Source organism: Hetaerina americana, unplaced genomic scaffold (genome assembly GCF_022747635.1).
Source record: "Hetaerina americana unplaced genomic scaffold, ioHetAmer1.1.p SCAF_5, whole genome shotgun sequence".
NCBI classification, from domain to species: Eukaryota; Metazoa; Arthropoda; class Insecta; order Odonata; family Calopterygidae; genus Hetaerina; species Hetaerina americana.
This window is the reverse complement of record NW_027287095.1, coordinates 95,536,173-95,558,452: the sequence shown is the minus strand read 5'-3', so window position 1 is coordinate 95,558,452 and position 22,280 is coordinate 95,536,173. Positions and strand designations below refer to the sequence as shown.

The 22,280-nt window shown below is 45.8% G+C and overlaps 1 protein-coding gene across 1 annotated transcript in view; it reads left to right on the top strand.

The window, feature by feature from the left end:
* eya (eya transcriptional coactivator and phosphatase 2) overlaps positions 1 to 22,280 on the top strand; it is a 295,670-nt gene that overhangs the window by 223,274 nt on the left and 50,116 nt on the right. The window contains exon 4 of the mRNA XM_071592607.1: positions 5,871 to 5,926. Within this exon, the coding sequence (XP_071448708.1) occupies positions 5,871 to 5,926 (56 nt within the window). The remainder of the gene's footprint in view (positions 1 to 5,870; positions 5,927 to 22,280) is intronic.

The window sequence follows — 22,280 nt, the reverse complement described above, 5'->3', positions numbered from 1 at the left end:
CCAGGTTTGACCTTTGTTGGGCGATGCAAATAAATTAGTGTTTTTAGTCAGTTTTTATCAAAACGTTGATGTAATGATAACGGTCATCTCTCACTAGATTGTAGTATATGTTTCAGCCATATCCATGGTTTCATTTTTTAGTTGATTGAACGAACTTTTGTTTATTTGAAATATGAGGTTATATGTGGAAGGTTTTCTTAATGTTTTTTCTACATACCTGTAAAGGCAGCTCACATACATAAAATTCCATGGATTCACTCGAGACTAAGGTGTACGTAGATAGCCTCTCAATCGTTGGGGAGTACATTGTAAGTATGAGGCGTGGCACAGGGCGGCGCGTAGGCAACAGAAACAAACCGAGCGAGTTTACAGATCTTATTTCTCGTCTTGTATAACGGATGGATTTAAAATGCCGTTTTATTCCTCGTACCACTAGAGATTAAAATAGATATGATGGCGGTGAAAAATGAAAAAAAAAACGAATTTCGTGCGCTGATTGAACACTTCTGTTTAAAACGCTTAACGCCGAAAAAGATAAAAGCTGAGTCGAATGAAGTTCATGGCACATCTGCTCGTGTGTTTGCCACTGTTTGCAATTGGGTAAATCAGTTCAAACGTGTCCGTGCATCCTTTATTGATGAGCATCGTCCGGAGCGTCCTGTGGAAGTGACGCCTTCCTCCGAAACGATTGACAAAATCCACGACATGGCTTCAAGTGTTCGACGAGCCTAAGCCTACGAAACAGTTGAGGCCACCGGCATATCAGAAGGTAACGTGTTTTCAATTTTGTAGGCAAAATTGGGCGTGCACACAAAACGTGGATAAACTACTGCACTCCAGAGACAACGGAACAGTGAGTTTCTAAGGGCGATCCAGTTCCGAAGAAGTCGAGGGCGGTGAAATCGGCCGACAAGGTGGTGGTGATGGCCTCTGTTTTTTGGGATTCAAGCGGAATCTCTTGCACTAATTATTTTCAAAAAGGACGTACGATAAATGGAGAGTATAATGCTTCGTTATTGCGCACGTTGAGGGAAGAAATCAAGAAAATTCTTCCTAATTTTGCAAATAAAAAAATATCTTCCATCAAGACAGTGCGTGAGTGCACACCGGCATATTTTCGATAGCCACAATTATGTAGTTGAAGTTCGAAATAATACAATGGTCACTCTATTCATTCAGATTAGATCCCCATTGACTTTTTTATTGCCAAACTAGAAAAAATGTCTCGTCGAATGACGATACACGTCGACCAAGGAGGTTATCGCCAGCACTTGTACCTATTTTGAGGACCTTCCGAAATCTTTATCTTTGGACGGCTTATAAAAGTTGGAGAAGCGCTGGGAAAAGTGCATCAAGCTATAAGGAGATAGCGTTCAAAAATAAAATTAAAATCTACCCCAAATAAATTGTTTTCCTATGCTTTCCTAAGCACTTATTGAACGGCCCTCATATTTCCGCCAGTACTTACCCATTTCTGATTTACTGTTGTCTCCTTGAAGTGGTTTTCGCGAATGGTGCGTGGGAAAATGGAATGCATGCATCTATCGAATCTCGAAGAACGTATCTGGTATCGTACTCCCTCATGGGCCTTGTTCAGTTCTCTGCTCGGTGTGTTTTGAGATGGATCCCATACGCTTGGCACATCTGGGATATGCTCTGTGCGGGTTGTCCCAAAGATAAATGGCTCGTCTCCTTCAGTTTATCGTCGCCACATTTTCCTGCTATGCTATGCGTTTCAGGACGCCGGATAAGTAAGTAGAGGTTGAGCAGTTATATTACTACCTTTTGTTTGCGGTTACTGAGGAATTTCTGAATTCAGTTGGTTAATTAAACGTACATACAGTCCGTGCCCTCGTAACTCGTGTGCCAAATTAACGAGTGGGACTTTATCGAAGGCCTCTTTATGTTCCAAGGCCTCTTTATGTTCCAAGGCCTCTTTATGTTCCAAGGCCTCTTTATGTTCCAAGGCCTCTCATGTACTTTTCGTTCATCTTGCCTGATTGCATGGCATCGCCCATTAAAAGCCCCAAATACGATTCGCATGATCTCTCCTTGCTGCAACCATGTTGCTTGCGGAATTTAAGGTGGTGATGGGTTTCGAGGAATGTCGTAACGTTGAAAACAATGGTATGTTCTAGGATTTTAGAGGAGATGTAAGTTTAGGAAATAAGTCGGTAATTCCTTGGATCTTATGTTTTCTCTTTCAAATATGCGTGAAGTAAGCATTTTTTCCAGTCCCAGGGAACGATGCTTATTAAGGACCGGTCGGTCTCTCGTGCTGTTGGTTTATCGGGGGCCAGGAGCATTGTGACGATGGCCAAATGAAAAGTGTCGACTTGGCCGAAGATTATCCATTTCCAATGACCTCAAATCAGTTGGGCCCGGTGGTGGGGAGGCGCCTTGCGCGGGGTGGTGTTGGTGCCCTGCGTTAGGGGGAGGGTTCGCGGCGGAGGACATTCATTCGTGTCGCATTCCAATCCCTGCGCGGGTGCTGGCGGTGGATGTCGTGCATCGTCCGCGGGATGGCAAGTTGACTCGCCTCGATCAAGCTGCTCGGGGTTGTTCGGCGCCGAAGCCATTCAGGACGATGCTGCCATCGCCGCCAATCCGGCCGAGGACAACCGCACTACGAGGGTGGTCCCAGAAGTACCCGACCCAACAAAGAAAACACAATTTTTTTGGAAAAAAATTATTTTTATTTTCAACCTAATCTCCTTTCAGCTCTATACACTTTTCCCAGCGATGTTCAATTCGTTCTATGCCATTTTTATAATAAGAATTGTCCTGCTCCTCAAAATAGCCATTAACTGCCGACATCACTTCTTCACTGTCGGAAAATCTTTGACCACCGAGCCATTTTTTTCAATTTTGGGAGCAGAAAATAATTCGAGGGGGCTAAATCTTGCGAATTGGGTGCATGAGGTAGCAATTCAAACTTTAATTCATGAATTTTAACCATTGCAATGACGGTTCTGTGAACTGGTGCATTGTCTTGATGAAACAACACTTTCTTCTTCTCCGCCAAACTCGGCCGCTTTTGCTTGCTTCCTTCGCGCAAACGTTGCTATAAGTTGGCATAATACTCGCCGTTGATAGTTTTTCCCATTTTCAACTTATCACACGCGCATCGTAGTCGCACGTCTCGCAACTCTTCCGACGGTGAGCGGAAATCGACGCTCGCCGTCTCTCATTTGCTGTTCGTCTCCATGAAAACACTTTGCGCTGGTCAGCGCCGTCTTCTGTTTCCGTCCGGTGCCGGCACGGGAACGGGACGGCGAAGCTCAAGTGGAACGCAAAACCTGATGCGTGGAAACTTAGACTAATGAGGTTACTATTGCCCTGCTCCAGGGCCGCGGGGGTGTGTGGGGGCAGGGCCCTACTCTCCGCCCAAAGAGTCCTCCCGTGAACCCTTTTCAATATTTTCCTTGAGATCACACTCTTCAGAATGGAGGGCGCAGATATGACAGTGATTAACTGAATTAAAATATAGAGCGCTCCCTGCGCAGAAGTAGACATTTAAGAATTTAATAGAAATAGCTATTATAATTTGCAAATCACCGAAGGTCCACTTGTCATTTTGAGGTTTCCCCGGTGGTATTTCCCACGCATTATTTCGGAATTAATGCATCTATACGTGGGGTTCGCTAGGGGCATATGTAAGGGGGGTGGGAAGTCCCCGGGAGGCCAAAGTGGGGGGGGACTCCCCATGAGGGATATGGGGGTGGGGTTTAGCAATTATTCCGTTTGATATGACGTAGAAACCATCTATGCACATTCTTTCGTGTGATGAACTTTCTTCCAGTGCGTTATCAAACTGATATTCGTATAGAGGTGTCATGGTTGCGATCGTGCTTGTGTGGCTGGTGTCCTAGCACCCCCCGCCACACGTCCTTGTGGTGGTTTGCGGGGTATTACTTAGATGTAGTTCTGTGCCAAATTTTTACTTTAGGGTCTTATTTTTAATTATATGCCCTGCAAGCTGCCGCTAGGGAGTGTGGCGGGGGGTGAATATACACCAGAATAATTTTACCCGAACATGACCCTACCGCAGACGAACGTGCTAATATGATCCTCTATCGTCCGTGGAAAAATAACATCTTAAATATATGTGCTATAAATATCTCGTAATTTTACTAACATGATCTCTCGTACTGTAGTGCGATGGGGGTAATAATACATTTTCGACGTCACCACTAAAGAGACCTTCAAATTTATGCAAGAGCTTCGATCTGTAATTTAATCTTCGCTCCGTGAGTGATTCCCAGTCTAGCTGCTCTAATGCTTTGGATAAGGTATCCGATTCGGCAATTAATCCAACTTCCTGAGGATCCCATAATATAACTGCAGCATATTTTAATGAGGCCTAACCAGCGACAGATAACATTTCTTTTTGTCCTTTTCATCACATTAACGCTGCACTCTGTCGCGAGGGACATGGGTGGGGAAGGTCGGGTCGATAATGCATGGAGGCAACCTTACTCCAAATACATTTATTGTCTAGAGACCCACACGGCATACATCGAGAACAATAAACCCTTGCATGAATATAAAATCCAGCGGACACTCACGGGATAAGTCGGGAGCGCAGCCGATCAGTAACCCGTGCTCGGTCTTGCCGGTCGCCGGCTGGTCGCACCGGTGGCACGCCCTAACCAAAGATCCTACTCGAGGCAAGACACAGGACTGCTCCCCCCTTAGGCCTGGGGCCCTTATATACCGTCCTTAGCAGGTACGGGACACCGTTAGTCATCCTCAAGGAGTGACGTCGCGGCGAGCCAAACATTGACCATTGCCCTGTGGGGGGGTAATGAGCGTCAGGGTCTCGTGGCCGCGCAGGCAGGATGATGCACGTCGGACCTATTTTCTTGCGGCAACTCTTCTAATAAATTTCTAAATTATTTCGGACCCCATGGACCGAAAACTTGGCACTTATTGTCCTGTGGTCACTAATTCCTTTCATAGTTTCTATAGTTAAGATTGTTATCGGGAATATTCGTTGCTAGCAAATCAAGAATATTATCGCCCCTAGTCGGTGAAGTGACAAGTTGGTTCAATGAGTTCAACGCAAAATAATTCAATAGCGATTCGCAGATATCTTTGTCTTTACCGCCCGTTTTAAAACTATATGTACTCCAGTCAATAGATGGGACGTTGAAATCTCCACCGACTATGACGTTGCGATCAGTGTGTTGGGCCTTCAAGTAGGCTTAGCATTTTAGATGTAGAGGCAAGTACTTGTAAGGATGAGGTACTGTCATTCTCTCCGAGCCTCATGCGTGTATCCGAACTATTGTAATCGCCGACCATTTGATGATACGAGGAGATAGGATATGACACTCGTATCTTGGAGTGTTAATGCGGTCGTATGCGAAAAAAAAACATTTAAATCTAAACACGAAAATCTCCTTTGGACGTTCTCCGAGAGCAAGTCGACAAGGAAACAAAGTATCAACTGGGCACCTCCGAGATGGCGCCTCCGCGGACCACTGCCGCCCTCTACCGTGAGCCATCGGCAGCTTCCTCCCGCCGCCGTGCCCCCCGGGGGCCGTCGGTGTGGGCGTGGTCCGAGCAAAGGCAACGCATCGGAGGCTTTGGTTCCGTGGCCCGAGGGACATGCGTCAGGGGCTCGTCGGCTCGGTTGTGCGGGGGCCCCCTTTCTCTACCGACGCCGCGCCCCCGGGGGCCAAGACGCATCTCTGTCGGACGTGATGCGGTGACTTGCCGAGTTGTGCGGCGAGGCGAGTGTGTCACTGAAGGAAGATGCGAAGGGAATGGTCGTTGGGCCTCGGTCGTTGCATGTGTGGTACTAAATTAATGCATTTGCTGTCATGTCAGTATGTAACATGGTTCATTCTCTTTATCCTCCGCAGGTGAAACGGCCGAGGGCGGATCCTGCCGACACCGAAACCGCCTCAGACAGAATAAGGTAAGTGGACCTTCCGCTCCGCCCCGACATGTCTCCCATTCACTCCCAAGCCGCGTGGATGCTCGGGATTGCCGGCACCCCTCGAGTGGTCACGCCCCCCCCCCGTCTCCTTGCAGGCGCTTCCTCCTGCTCCTCCCGCCCTCCTGGTGGTGCACGCGATTACTCGAACCTCTTTTGGATCTGAGGAAACGATAATGACGTCATCGTCATTCGATTGAAAGTGCGATCGGGCAACTGTCGCCATCGGGACGTCCGAGGGTCTGTCGGAACGCACCACGGTGCCCTAGGGTTGATGCTCGTCGAAACTGTACGGTGTGTGCCTTCTCGTCGGCGTCAAAACACGGCATCATGCGGGATCCGTGGGATCACCAAGGCCAAACGAGGTCTGTTCAAAAACTATCGCCACTTTTGTGGTTTTTCAAAAGTTATTTATTTATTCATGAATATCTATTTTTTCCCCTTCAAAGTAATTCCCATTAGATATTATACACTTGGGCCAACGTTTTTTCCAATCCTCGAAGCACTTGAAAAATTATTTTTTGTGATCTTGTTCAGCTCCTTCTTCGATGCAGTCTTTAATTCAATCGTAGCGTAGCGTCGTCCTTTCATGGGCCTCGTTAAGTTTTGGGAACAAGAAAAGTCACTGGGGTCCAGGTCTGGGGAATACGGTGGCTGCGGCATCATTGGTGTGTTGTTTTTGGCCGAAAATTCGCGCACAAGAAACGATGTGTGAGCAGGGGCGTTGTTATGGTGCAAAAGCCAATTTTTGTTCTTCCACAAATCTGGCTGTTTGTGGCGGGTTGCTTCGCGCAATTTGCAAATAACCTGCAGGTAATATTCCTTATTTACCGTTCTACCTCGTGGCAGGATGCGCCACGCCCCTGCAATCGAAGAAAACTGTAAGCAAAACTTACACATTCTACCAAACTTGGCGCGCTTTTTTCGGATTTGACTCGTGGTACAGCTTCCTTTGAGATGATTGAGCTTTAGTTTCCACGTCATAACCATAAACCCATGATTCGTCACCAGTTATGACCCTCTGGAGCGAATTTGGGTCGTCGCCGACGGAGTCCAACACCTCATTAGCAATGTTTTCATAGCGTTGCTGTTTTTAGTCGAAATTGAGGACGAATTGAGGTACGAATTTCGCGGCGACCCGTGTCATGCCCAAATCACTGTAAAAATCGAATTGCACGAGCCAATCGACATGCTTAGGTCCTCAGGAACTTCTCTAATGGCGATTCGACGATTGGCCAATACTAATTTCTTCACTTAATCAATTTTTTCGTCTGTTGTTGTGCTCGGGCGTCCGGCACGCTCTTCGTCGTTCACATCTTCTCAGCCCTCTGAGAACATTTTGTACTGCCAATAAGCGTTGCTTCAGTCCAAGGTAGATTCTCCTTATGCAACAGTTAACATTCGGAATGTGTCCGCGCACTTAATTTCGTTTTTCACATAAACTTTGATACAGATTCTTTTATCCATTTTTTGGAGCAGGCCAAATCGAAGACAAGCCAAAACACGTGCAAGCAAAACAGCTGTCAACAATTAACCGAACATTCAAAATGGCCGAACTTTTCGGCATAAGTGAGAGACATAAGTACCAACATAACGCCGCAAAAAAAACGAAAGTCAAATGCGAAAATTCAAAATTCGTGATTCAGACCTCGTAGGGATCGCCCGTTCGGTGCATGTAGGTCATTCATTTGCCTCCGACACGCGCGCAGTTGCTGATCGTCGTCGCGTCAGTGCCTGTATTTTCTGGTCCCTCTTCTGATCGGTTGCGTGAACAACGTACGCATCCACGGAAACGGAGTAATTTTCGCATGCGCCTCAAGTTGTGGTATTCCTCTCGCGCAACTTATGACCCAATTGATTGATTCAATTGTAAACATTTAAAACTTATAACGTTCCCTGCACACCGCCTTTTTTTCACGCAAACCAATTTCGACAGAATGGACAACAAGTGCGGTGTTGAAGCCGACAATATTATGTTTCTAATCCTCACCGCCGTGTAGTGTAGCATCTCCGCGAGACATTCGAAGCGGGAGCAGTCATTTTGAGTTCGCAGTGTTCGTCGTATTCTCTGCGCGATTGTCCTTGGGCCGTCGCCATGGGAAGGGGGCCGGGGGAGGCGCCTGGAGGGGCAATGCTGATTTGCGTTCGAAACGGCAAGGAATATTTTTAAATAGATCGTTGAATAGACATTGAATCTGAGTGCTTTTTCGATGTGGAAAATATTTTGAGTCGACATTAACGAGTGTCGGCGGAAGTTGATATGTGCAATCACAGGTCACGAATGGACGGAAGGGACGTAAATGCATCCGCAAAAAAGGTACATTCAAAATATTAGATCAGCTAGCCCGGGAATCATTCCCGGAGCGAAGGTTAAATTACAGATTGAAGCTCTTTCATAAATTAGAAGAGAGTCTCTTTAGCAGTGATTGTGTTATTACCCCCATCGCACTGCGGTAGGAGAGGTCATGTCAATAAAATCAGAGAGATTAAGTGTGGAGCAGATTGAGTTAAGATGTCATTTATTCCACGAACGATAGGGGAATCAGAATAAATCATTGTTCGACCGCCGTAGGGTCTTGTTCGGGTAAAATTGGTCTGTTGTGTATTCACCCCCTGCCACACACCCTAGCGGAGGCTTGCGGGGAACATAAATAAATAAATATTTTTTTATTTCCGGTTGACATTAATGTTTTGTATTTTCCACCGTTATCCTCCTTTTGCAGTTTTCGCGGTCGTAATATCCAACACCGCGTTCAACACATTGCGTGTTTACTGGATTCCGTCAAAATGCAATGGGGCGATGGGGGGGGATCGGTGGGCCTTTCCCGAATCAGCCTCCCCGACTGAGGTCTGCTTCTCGTGACGCTCGCCTCCACCGTTCTGATATCGCCCTCCAAGCTCCCCGATAGCGCGCGTCAAATGCACAGTTCTGGAACATGTCCTCTTCGGCGCAGCCCGGCCAGGGATGGCGGGGGATCGTCCTCCCCCACCCACCCCTCCCCCCACCCCCCAGGCCACACGCACGAGGCCGTTGAGCCACCCCCCAATCATGTTCGAGCGATCGCAATGACTCAATTTCAACGACTCAAAAAGAACAGATAGTGTCACGGAAATGTTGGATGTACTGAAATGGGAGAGTTTGAAAAATAAAAGCAAAAGGAGGAAGTTAGGCGCGATGCATAGAATTGTTAAAAATGACTCAGCGCGGATAGATTAATCGAAAACGATACAAAAACAAAACTTTAAGGGAACAAACGACAACAGTTTTAAAGTGAAAATAAGAAGAAAAACCAAATAAGGAAAATTACCCTTTTTTAAACCGAACTATTGTTGAATGAAACTGCCCGCCTGGAGGTTTGTTTGAGCCCTTTCCATCCAATTTTAGGTGTTTTAAGAATAAGTGTAAAGCAGCCACTGGGTGAAGAAATTTATTGGTTATTGATTACTATATTATCGTACATATTAAAATTATAGTTTTGCGCGTGATGTGGACGGCGTGAGAAGTTATATTGCAAAGTGAACGATTTGTTAACGGTTCGTGATTTTGAACGGTCTATGAAATTGAAGTTTGTGTCATTATGGACGGAGTGCGGCGATGGACGGAGCGTTGTAGGTATGTCGTGAACCAAGCCCATTTGTGATGCTAAAGAAGGGGTTGGTAATCTTAAAAGTGTCATTGTATATAATAGCATTTTGTCTCATATCTGTTCTTCTTGTGAATGTATGTATATGCATTGTAATAGTGACCGTTGACCAGACTTGACCGTTGCCACAAGGACAATTGCCTAATTGCAACGAGAATTATATAATGATAATAATAATTTCGCGCGGATCGCCTCTGGCGGTTTGATCTCGCGTCGCCTGCGAGAGCGGACTCGGAAAGTTTGTTGAGTTCGTTAGTTAGCACTATTTGGGTCATTTGCATTCGCCTGGGACACGTTACGTTCCTCACGGAATCCACAACGGCACAATTGGTGCTTTGAAGAAAAACCCCGCGTGTAGAAGTCGCCGTAAGGCACGGATGCGACGCGTATACCGCGGTTGGTTCCGAGTGTCGCTCGATGGAGGCACACGAGGGGAGGCGTCCTTTGTTGTCCTTGCGAAATGCACTCTCCGCACCCAGGGCCCCCCCTTCCCCCCCGAACTGCTCCCCCTGGGGTGGCGTGACACCCCTCCCTCCCACGAGGTAGTTGCATTGAAACATTGCGAAGCCCAAACCCAGTCCCGATATCTAACTCCGAAGAGGGCCTCGGGAACACACACTTATTGAGCACCAATTCCGTAAATGGAAAGATGTCCAATTCGGGTCGAGTGCAGCGTAGAGGAGCTAGATTTGTAACCGGTTGTTATGATAAACTTAGTAGCGTATCCAAAATATTAGAGCGGCTAGGTTGGGAATCACTCACGGAGCGAAGGTTAATTTACAGATTGAAGCACTTGCATAAATCGGAAGGTCTCCTTAGCACTGATGTTGAAAATGTATTATTACCCCCATCGTACTACAGTACGAGAGATCACGCTTGTAAAATTAAAGAGATTAAGTGTAGAACAGATAGATTTAAGATGTCATTTTTTCCACGAACGAATGGGGATCATAATAACATTGCCCAAATGCGGCTGGGCCATGTTCGGGTAAACATTAGTCAGGTGTGTAATCACCCCTGCCACACACCCTAGCGGTGGCTTGCAGGTTATATGTTAATACATCCGTTAAATTGTTACTTATTTGTACCTAAAAAGAACACTGCCTTGAAAGACTTGTATTTCGCCATTGACTGGTGTTGCAATGCATTCATTGTAATGAAACAAATATTTTGTTACTTGCTAATCGGGGTGGTAAATTGAATTTGTCGGCCATCTGCCCTTTTGCGCACTGCCTTCCTTCGTGATCAAGAATAAATACGTGTGTAATAAAAACCGTTTTTGACGCCATCGGCAACCATCCCCAAATATGGTAAGTTCATCCGCCTGTTGGCTTTAATTTTTATCGATCTTCTTGTAGACTGAGCGACGCCCCGCCGGATTTCGACAAGTGTCGACGGAAATTAAATCACACCCCTCCCAAAAGTACCGTTTTGAAATAAAATTGTTGTCGTTGTAAAAAGATTTAATTCTGTTTGGAAAACAGGAGTGTTGGTTTTGGGAACTTCATTGTCGTAATGCTTCTCTAGCCACGATGGTGGAAAGGTGTGGGCTTTTGCCGGTCCCCGAGCAACGGAGGACCGACCGGAGCATAGGCAAAGCGAAAGTGCGCGATGGAGTGGACTCGTGCGGGATGGAGCCGGCCCCTGTGCGTACATATTCCGAAGGCGGCCGCCGGCACTGCGCTTGAACGACTTGATTGCGAGGAGTTTTCGATCGCATTTCCCCCGCAGCATATCCTTATTTCATCTCTTCTTTGTTTTATAAAATTCACGAGAGGGCAAAGGACAGCGCTGTGTTCTTCCTCGCACGCCTCGACAGCAGGGGATGATGAAACCAGGGGCTGGGGGGGGGGGGTGCGTGTGTCAGACTAGAGCGCCAGTTTGGAGCGAGAAAATCGAATTACTACGTAAGCAATCGAAATCGGGTGTCATTGCGGCCCCCAGGCGCACGCGCGCAGCAGTCGGCGGGGGCGGGGTGGTTTTCGACCCCCATCTCTTCCCTTGGGTAGACTGCTGCCGCGGTTGACCCCTCCTCCCCTCCCACCCCCTCCTCTTCTCCCCTCCCCCGGCGCATGCAGCCACGTATTGTTTTTTATGCTCGTTTCACAGATCCCCTCATTCCGTAGCCAGACGCCATTTTTTCCGCCCGTTTAACCCGTTGAAATTGGAGATGGGGGGCCTGTGCCGACACGTGGCCCTCCCCCTCTCGTGTTCAACCCCCACCCCCCGCTATCTCTTTCCATCGTCTCTCTCCCCCCCGTCCACAAGAAGCGGACGGGAGGTATTCCGGCAATTCCGGTATCGGTTAATCACCGAAATGAATAACGTAATTTCCTGCGTGGGTGATCTTTGTGGATGGTATTTCGTTGTTTAAGTGACCGCCAGGGGGAGAGCTGCACTTGCTCCACCTCTCGGAAGTTCCGGCGAGGGTTCCTGCGTGCCATTATTTATGAAAGAAAATTTTGTAGCTTCGTACTTGTAGCTTAATAAAGCTTATTAATTGTACTTCTTGTAACCTACAGCTCCTTTCATATTCGTAAAAGTGCATCTCACTAATATACCGTTCGTCCGGTAGTTGTCATGATATTATGTTTTTAATTATTCCACAAATGTATGTAGTGAACGAAAGTTAGGAGAAACTTTATTTTTGATGTGTCATGCCTGGTGTGTAATGATCTCCGTGTACACGGCCTTGCCATGCCTATAAATAGAGAATAGAAAAATGGAATAAATCTAAAGCTTTTTCAAATTATACTCGAACGGTGTCCACTGGAATATTTCCTCCGAAATATCTCGGGTAACTCCATCTATCTCTACTCTTTGTACCCGACCATTCAAAAAGACGTTATATCACCCCCCGGATATTTTTATCTATGCCATATGCTTCTTTTGCGAGTAGTTAACTATGAGGTACTCTGTCGAAGGCTTTCTTAAAATCTAGAAAAATCAAGTCCACTGGAACATTGCTCTCTCCCGAAATAAGAATATCATGAACAAAAAGCGAAAGTTGTGTCTCGCAGGATATCTACCCTTTCGGAAACCGTTTTGATTTTTCATTAATAACTTCTGACTATCCCGAGGTGTCTCACGATCGAACCGGTAACTATCTGTTCCATAACCTCGCACGGAATGTATGTGAGGGAAATGAGTTTGTATATTCTCGGTTCCTCCTTGTCTCCGTTTTTAAATATTGGAGTTGCGTTGGCTGTTTTCCAATCTCTGGGAACCTTGTGATAAATCAGCGACTTCTTAAATATTATTTCTAGATACGGCGCTATTTGCCATCTGGCTTCCGGGCATGTTTAGTAAATTTACTTGGAATATACGTGTTGGCTGCCGATCGCGTCAAGTCAAGGAAGTGATTCCCTGGATTCGAATCAACGAGTGGGAGATTGCATGTCCTCTGGAAAGGGTGGGGTTTAGGGAATGCTGGTGTTGCCGGAGCGAGAGAATTTCCGGTAGATGCTGAATTCAATGGTACTGTTGTTTTGATGCATGGTCGAATACTATAAATATAAGTCACAGTCTAATTCCCATTCCAAGGTGAAATTTTCATCTGAATGGATGGAATTTTAAAAAAAGCAATTGTCGTGCCTTGTATTCCACTTCAGGTGCAGAGTTCATCGTCAATTTGACGCTAGTAGGAAGTAGCATTTTAGGTGGTCTCAATATTTCAATAAACAATTTTGATTTAAAGAAATTCGTGATGATTTTTGGAGTAGAGCCGAGGGCATGGAGTGCCTATAAGGCCGTGCGTCGCTGACTATAGCTGCTAGCTTTTTACTTAGTTCAGGGACCCGTCTACATATATTTTCATGGGGTAAAAAAATCCTGAAATAAGTGTAATTACTTGCCGCTATGTAATCGTGAAATTTAATAATCTGTATATATGATAAGGGTGAGTTTCGGCAATTCTACTGAAACATTATTTCAAAATTTGGGAAAAAATAATCTTCGTGTTAAATTAATAGTGCCCATCATTTTGTAGCTTGATAATCCGTAGTAGTTGCCGAGCAATGGCTAAGACCAAGTCCTGATTCATGTAAAGAGTCATCCATCCAAACGTTGATCAATTATTAGTGCGTATTAACGCCCGCCCAGTGGTCTTCACAGCCATTGCTCTGAATGCTGTGGTTGACGTAGTACCGCGTCTCGCAGCATAGGTGCGCTAGTGCATGTCCGAAGCACCGCCCCTCATCCATCGTCCCCTTGCGTCATAGGGTTGGAATCTCTCCTCCCCTGCTGTTCTCATGCAGCACCTGATTGTAACCGAACACCTCCCCGGCTTTCGATGGTTTTCTCGCAGCCGAGTCTAAGATTGTCGTAAGCAAGGGGAGAGGGATCAGACGATTGGAAGTCGTCTCTTGTGCGCCCTACGGAACAGCCTTCACCCGCGGCCCCCCTGCCACTGCTCTCCCTTCTTGTTTCTCTTCTGCGAAAATGATGCCCTCTAAACTTCTGAATGTAACCAAATGTTGCAAGTTTGTTTACAAGCATTTTCCACGGTGCGTCGGAAAATCATTCAACCAATTCCAGCAACCCTAGGTTAGGAGCCTACCAACTAGACTAAAAGCTAGGTTAGGAGCCTTCCAACTAGACTAAAAGCTAGGTTAGGAGCCTTCCAACTAGACAAAAAGCTAGGTTAGGAGCCTTCCAACTAGACTAAAAGCTAGGTTAGGAGCCTTCCAACTAGACTAAAAGCTAGGTTAGGAGCCTTCCAACTTCATTTTATTGGCTATAGGTATATCAACCTAAGTTTGCATTCACAGCTAATAGCTCACACGTCTTATTCTAACCCTAGGTTCATTATGATAATTCTCGTTTCGTCTAGGGATAAATATGTGCAAACATTCAAAAAATATTTCTATCAAACTGGTATTATACAGTGGGTGAGTTACAAAATGTGTACCTACTTTCATTTTATTGCATGTCAAACGTTTTCTTCGTGCATTTAACGCCAAGTTGCATATGGTACTTTTAAATAATAATCCAAAATATATATGTACTTTAGTAAGTCCTAATTTAAAGAATTTAGTCATTTTAAGACAAAATAAAAATAGCAGAAAAATTCAAAATGTATTCGGCGACAGTGACATGTTTTCTGATACGGTTTATTTATTATTATTATTAATATGGTTGCAATGCTTTCCCTGGAGCTATACCAATTTTCGTAAAAACGCGTAAGTTACATTATTTATTAACAATTTGATACAATTGTATTGATAAATCGACATTTTTGTCGCAATGTCGGCATCTGTGTAATGTACGCACTCTTTTTAATTTCGTCGTGGCAGTGAAGAAATGAATAGGGATGCTATATGAAATTTATTTGATACGGACGGGTATGTTAGTTTTCGATAAAAAATAATTTTTACGGGTTTTAGGAAATCAAATTCACGTCCAAAACCAGAAACTAAGTAACATAGGTTGAAATGTTCCAAAGCATGTCATACCCCGTTGAGTAATCAATGACGTCATGCACAAAAATTCTTGCAGAATGCAGCACTGCTCAAAATATTTCTATCCAGATAAATAAGGTCAGGAATCGCTGGTCATCTTTTGGAAAAAAATGAAGTAGGCCCACCATTCAGATGGCAATTTACATAATGCTAATTCTTCAATAAACTCAATGTAAATTCTTCAATAAACTTAATGTTAATTACCAGACATGCTTGTGTACAGGTCTTCGAAAGCTGTCAACACAATGATAAGTTACAAATATAATCTATCAAGCATATTTGCATTTATATGAATCAATCTAATCATTTATTCATATGATATCTATTCTCAGTAATGAATTTGGCTTTTTAGTAAGTGACCATGAAACCTAGCAATTGAAAAGATGCCTCCAGCGAGAAGAAATTCGAAAACCTTAGGTCGGGTGAATTCAAAGTAATCAACCCAAAGGTCGGTTTGGTAGAGTTCACCCAGTACTAAGCCCTATACGGCGTGTGAAATTCACACATCAGGGTGGGGCGGCCAGTTCCTTTCCCTATGCCGGTTATGGTTTCCCAGGAAGATCTGGTACCTTAAATCACATAGCTTGGGTGGAGCAGCAGGTGCCAAGAGAGGCTTGCCCGGGAATCGAGCCTGGGCCCTCCGGTCAGTAGTCCAACGCGACATATAATATATATGTTCAATTAAGGTGGTTACATTTTCACGTTCCGAAAAGAAAAATTCGGGATAGTGTTTTCAAAGTGGTCACGCGCAGCAAATAGTCGATACACTCGTTACAGTAAGTGGGTTCGATTTCTTGATTCCGGAGTAACTCCGCGTCGATTCGATGTATTTCATATGATCAGAATTATTTAGGAGGTGAGTTTGCGATAGGATGGCGATGTTCTTGCCAATTTACCTGGCGGACTGGAACTGGTACTCAATCCTTGGCGATTGGAATTACAGCCTTAGTTTGCCGCGCGCCACTCGGATTCGGACGGTCACTTGCCGAAGTAATATATTCTGTCGGGCGCAATCGACAAATGGCAATAGAGTATATTTTTTTTAGAAGTTATCGAAAAATTAAGTTGCGTGAATGGAATTAAAATCCTGTAAATCCTGGATGTCCTAAATGCGAGGCTCCCTCCCCCGTCGAGTGTCCGCTTGATGTACGCCAGCGTCGTGAATCTATATTACCAATATGGTACATAATTCAGGGACCTGGCATTTCATAAAGAATAATTAAGGATCCTGCAGCTTCTTTGCTTGATATCAAAGATTCCGATTACTATTGTTCATCTAAACTATTAAATGGCGATAGTCGGTTCAGCTACATCTCTTCCCTGCATTCCTTATTCTCCGAAAGCATTATTTCTAAGTATTCTAATCGGTGCTTTTATTGCTAGAGTGGTTTTCGTTCATTCCAAAATAAAGATCGTTTCAGGGCGTTTGTAAATTTCTGCAGACACACTGCACAGACTCCACGAAGAACCCGATATTTTTCCGGGAAAGAGTTGATGAGTAACAATTAGATTTGCGAATTTGCATTTCTGCATTCAGGCATTAATTTGGAATGCGTGCAGTCTGACCAAATTATGTTAGTTTTACTATTTCAATCGAGAGATTTTTTACGTTTGTTTCCCTGGAGTGCTGGAGACCAAATGAATAGATGAGAATGCGGCCCCTGGGTGCCGTTGCCAGTTGGGAGAGAGATGGGGAAGGGGGGGGTGGCGAATTCGTCACCGCGGGACTTCAAAGCGGGCGTGCGCTGGGGCGGGGGTTTGCCTCATTTCCCAGGAATGTGATTGGCGGTCGGCCACGAGTGCCCTCTCGGCGACGGGACGGGACGTGATGGATGCAGGGGAGCGCGCGTGCAGTTATTCAAACCTTAAAAAGTCTTTCTCACCTTCGGAAATGGCGTTTCGGGAGCGTTAACCATGGGCGAGTCCAGAAACAGTTCAAAATAGAATGGCGTTGCATTGTCGGTGGTCAAAATAAAACTTGAATCTTCTTCCGCGTCATTGTCGCAGTTGAATTCCCGTCATGGCGTCGTGGTGTCCTAGTCCGGAAGAAATCGAAATGATTGTGATTCGATTGTGAAAGGCAATGTCGAGGTCGTAATCTCGATGAATCACGAATTGCACACTCGACGAGAATCGGGGAGGTTGGGAGGAGGAGAGGTTGAAACGTCGTTGAGGACGTCGGATTTGCGTCTCGTCGCGTGCCCCTGGTCCCCTCCGGCGGGGGTTCCGCTTGCCCCCTTCCCGAACCGCGCGATGCTCCCTCGGGAGAAGAATGTTCGGGAAGTTACATCTTTGGCGAGAAACAAATGGGACTAATAGAAAGATCAGTGCGAGGATATGGAGAAATGTCAGACTCGTGGAATTTGTTGGGGATCGGATGGTGGGGTGGTTAACGTACAGGCTTCCCACCGAGAGTGCCCGGCTTCAAATCTTGAAGACAATAAATATTTTTTAATGTTGTCCCCACTTGAGGTGCTTTGATTTATGACAGCCGTGATCATTCTCCAAATATTGACAGGGTGCTTTCACCGTGACATTTCGTATGGAATATATTTAGACGAGGCTAGTAGATTGACAGGATTCTATGCATGTTACGACGGCCATCATCAGCTGCTGTTCGCAGAAATACGAAGGCTTCCCTTTAGATCAAGAGTAAGGGGATCCGGATGGTGCGGTGGCTAACGTGTAGGCTACCCACCGGGAAGGCTCGGGTTCAAATCCTGGAGACGACAGATATTTTTAGTGATATCCCGATCCCTACTTGAGGTGCTTTGTGGAGAGCACTTCGAGTGAGTACGACGTCCGTCGGATGGGACGTTGAGCTGTGGACCCCGAGGCACCTTTCGTTAAGAGTAGGCTAATACCGACGCCGGTGTTCTCTCGACCCTTCCTTTCCCAACCATACCTAATGGTGCTAATGATCTCAGCTGTCGGTCGCCTCCCATAAAAGCTACTATTACTGCATGAAATTGTTGTCATTTCCATGTTAAAGAATGGGATGTAAAGGCCAGAAAGGCGTCTATCTGGTTAATGCTAAATAAAGTGAAACACTCTTCATAACTTAAATGCATTTTAGAGGTAGCATTCTGAATGGAAAACTTAATTAAATAAATATTTTTGTTCTACGCAGAAGGAGAACAAAGTGTCAGTTTGGGTGGGCTACGGAACCTTAGGTCCGATATGTAATGCAGCAAAGGTAGTGCCTCAAGAGTCATTAAGGGGTGGCAAACCGCAGGCCCAGAAGAAAATTAATTTGGGTTTGGGAAAAGGGGAAATGCATGCGGCTGCACTGCAGTTACGAGTAAGTAGGGAGGAACGTGGAATGTAATCAGGATTTCTTCGTATGATTTGTATTCTCTCAACAATGGCAGCGGTGGTGATAACGTTTACATCTACACAATACCCCGCAAACCGTCGCAAGAACGTATAGCAGGGGGTGGTATGTCAACCAGCCATTCTACATATATTTTCTCCATTTCCTCATGCACCTGGCTCCCCGCGATCCCCTTGAAACCGCGTGGAAAGGGGGCGACCGGACACCAACCATGCAACATGCCTACGCATATTACTAGTATTAGATGGTTAGCAGCTATCATCGCTATGCCTACACAAAGAGGGCAAATACAAATCATTAAAAGAGGGCAGGCTCACATTCAATTCAGACACTTATTACCTGTCAGTATTCTACCCATTCCGGACGGACAGTTCGCGAGTTACAACGGACTTAATGCACGTACATTTGTGTACACCCCACCTGGCCAAAGGGCGCACGGCTGGGGGCATTAGGACGCCATACTTGGAGTGTGTTTTGTGGGAATTTAATGCTGTAAACCCCTATCTTCTTCTCTTAGAGAAGTGACTGAAGTTCCAGATCCACTTTACTTTGAAATTGTCTCTATTCCTGCTACACACGCACTACACCGAATTATCTCAACTTTTGCTCTGTAAGTTTTTGAAAATGGGAACTCTAACGCGCAAAATGCGTGGGCAGTGCGGGCTGAGCGAGGGCGACCGGTGGCCACAGTCCCGGCGGAACGTAACCCCGAGTGGTGCCCCCGGCGGCAGCCGCGAAATGGATCGGGGCATTCCTCGGGGAATGATGCGGCTGCCGTCACGTCGTCAACGATGTTGTAGAAATACAACAATCATTTTCGGCGACATTTGTATTAATTGAATAAAGTGACATTGCGAAGAGTGTCACCAATGTATCTTTTATATATTTTAAAATATTTATTTATTTAGTAACCTGCGAGCCACCGCGAGGGTATTTGAGGGCAGGGGGGTATTTACACACCAGACTACCCTTTCACCCGAAACACCTTTCCCTCATAGGGCAGTCGGACAAACGTTGTTTTATTTTGATCCCTTATAGTTCGTGGGGAAAACGACATCTTAAATCTTTCCGTTCTGAACTTAACGGATAAGAGGGCCGGGAGGCGGCGGGTGGTCAATCCGCGGTGCGGGGCGCACCCTCCGGGGCGTCCTGCGTGGATGGGTGTCGCGCAGTGATGCGCTGTCTGCTTGAGGAAGTTGGCAGAGCGTGCGTATCGCCAGCGCCTCCCCCCCCCCCTCTCTCTCTCTCTCGCCCAAACGGCCGGGGGTTGACGGCTCCATACCCGCCGCACCGCGAAAGCCGACGAGTGCGGCAGCCCACCCCCGGGGGTGTCGTAATGGGGCGCTAATAAGGCGGGGGCTCGGGCCTTGATGATTAATGGGGGCGGGGTGGATTTACCCCCCACACCACCACCGCCACCTCCCTGCTCCCCAAAGCTGCGAGAGGGTATCTCTTTACGACTGCTTTCGTCACCCATTAATCTCCCCCTCTTCTCGCCCCCCCCCCTTTTGGCCGCTTCCCAGATGGGGGAAGGGACCCCCTTCGGACGATAATTAATGTTACAACCTCCTCGGCATGATATGAGGGTGAGGGGGTTCGCAAGACGGCGGCGACGTGCCCTCAGGAGATGGGGAGGGGGTCCAAAGGGGCTAGGAGGGCCCCCACCCGAAAGGACCCATTAGGAGGAGGAATGAGGTACATCGAACGAAATAATCAGAAGTCGATTCCATCTCGATCATATTTTGTTCTGGTGATAGCGACTGCGATGTCGATGTGAAAATCGGATAGCAATGCTTTGGTCGATGTTCATCTCCTGTCGACTTTTATTGCGATATCGGCATCAATATCGATGTCCGACAACAATATACATAGATGTCGACAAGAGTGCGGAATAACGTTGATGGCTGGATGCCTCGGAGTAGCGCTCCCACGTCGAGACGAGCACTTAGCACCGTCTCATTTGTAGTTTGTCGATGTAAAATTATTCTGCGTGGATGTTGGAAATGTGGAGAAAAGTTATTAGTCCAGCGTTCGAAAGATTGGCACTCGTGAGACGTGCTTTTGTCGCCCGTTCGCAGAAGAATTAATATTTAAATGGTAATGATGGAAACCACAGCTACCAAGCCCAAGGACAAACGAACCTTCCGGGTGTTCCCCAGGGTAGTGTATCGGACCTCCTGTATTCCCTCTTTACGTTAACGACACTAACTCCGTAGTAAATAGTGATAAGCGTTTATTTGCCGACGAATCAGTGGTGTACAAAGATATCCGTAATCTTGAGGATGAAGCAGTTTCAGCGGATCACCTAGATGCCACAGGAGGCTCGTTCGGCACTTGGCTGTTAGAATTAAACCAAAATATTTGGAAAAGGGGTAATTCCTCCCGAACGCCTACATTATCTGCAAATGGAAAGCGTAGAATCGATTAAATATTTTGGCGTGACCCTCGCTCGACCTCTCCTGGGTGAAACACATACGGGGAATGTGTGGACAAACTAACAAAAATTAGGATTTATTGGAAGAGTGCTGTGTAAATGTGATGGAAAGGTCAAAGAGAAATGTTATCTTTTGCTGGTTAGGCCTCATTTAGAATATGCTGCAATTATATAATGGGATCCTCACGAGTTTGGATTTATTGCCGAATCGGATCGCGTGCAGTGTAAAGGAGCTAGATTTGTAAAACTTTGTTATCATAAACTTGATAGCGTATCCAAAATATTAGAGCAGCTGACCTGGGAATCACTCACGGGGCGAAGGCTAAATCACAGATTGAAACTCTTGCATAAACTGTAGGATGTATCTTTAGCGGTTGAAAATGTATTTATACCCCCATCGTGCTACGGTAGGAGAGAGAATGTCAATAAAATTAGAGAGATTAAGTGTTGAACAGATAATAAGATGTCATTTTTTTCCACGAACGATAGGGGATCAACAACATTGTTTAACGGCAGTTCGGGACAAGATTAGTCTGGTGTGTATTCACCCCCTGCCACACACCCCAGCGTTGGCTTTTAGGGTACCAAAAACACCAAATGAAGTGGCTGCCTATTTAGATGAAGCTGCCCTGCGGAAGTTGAAAAAGGCTGACCTTAGTAATATAGTCTTGCAGTTCTAAAGCAGTGCCAGTGTAAATTCCAATGCTGGGCTTGGGGATATTTTAACGGGTTGTGGGAAATTCAGGTAAACTTTCCATTGTTAAGGGAATAGCTGTGAAGTTGAAATCCGACGAAGAAGAGTGCTTTTCTCTCGGACACACACCTGTGCTAACGACGCCCGGTCTTTCGGGTGTCGAACACCCGGAAGCGGTCGAGTCAATGTGTTCACGCGGAAAGGCATAGTTTATTGACTCAGTGTTATGACATTATTATGGCGGAATTATTGGAGTTACTATAATCTAGGTTTGAGTCCACGAAAGTTCTAATTGGTTCCAAAAAAAGCTTTGGCATGACTATAAGTTAATGAGTATTCGATTACCCTAGTACTCAGTCACCCTGTAATTACTATTTGTGGTGAGGGGGACCGAAGGGTGGCAGTTCTTTGAACTGGAGTGGTAATAGTTCATTAAAAAGATACTAGTAACTTTGTTAAATTTTCTTTGATGAGAAATTCAAAGATAAAACGGGAGATGTTGCGACAGTTACCTATAACGGTAACGAGTCATCCTGTAATATACATTACAATGTAACAATATCTGAGTGTATGAATAATTCGCCGTGACCGGGATTCGAACTTGGATCCTTTGATATCTGGCCGAATACTGTAGCCAGTTGACTACCGAAATGTCCTCCTACACCGATTTTTTCCATGGGCCCCATAGGAGTTAGATGTTATGACGAAATAAATCTCTTCCATACAATGTCACATGTATTCGTAGTCGTGGGCGCGCCTTGCGCCACAGCC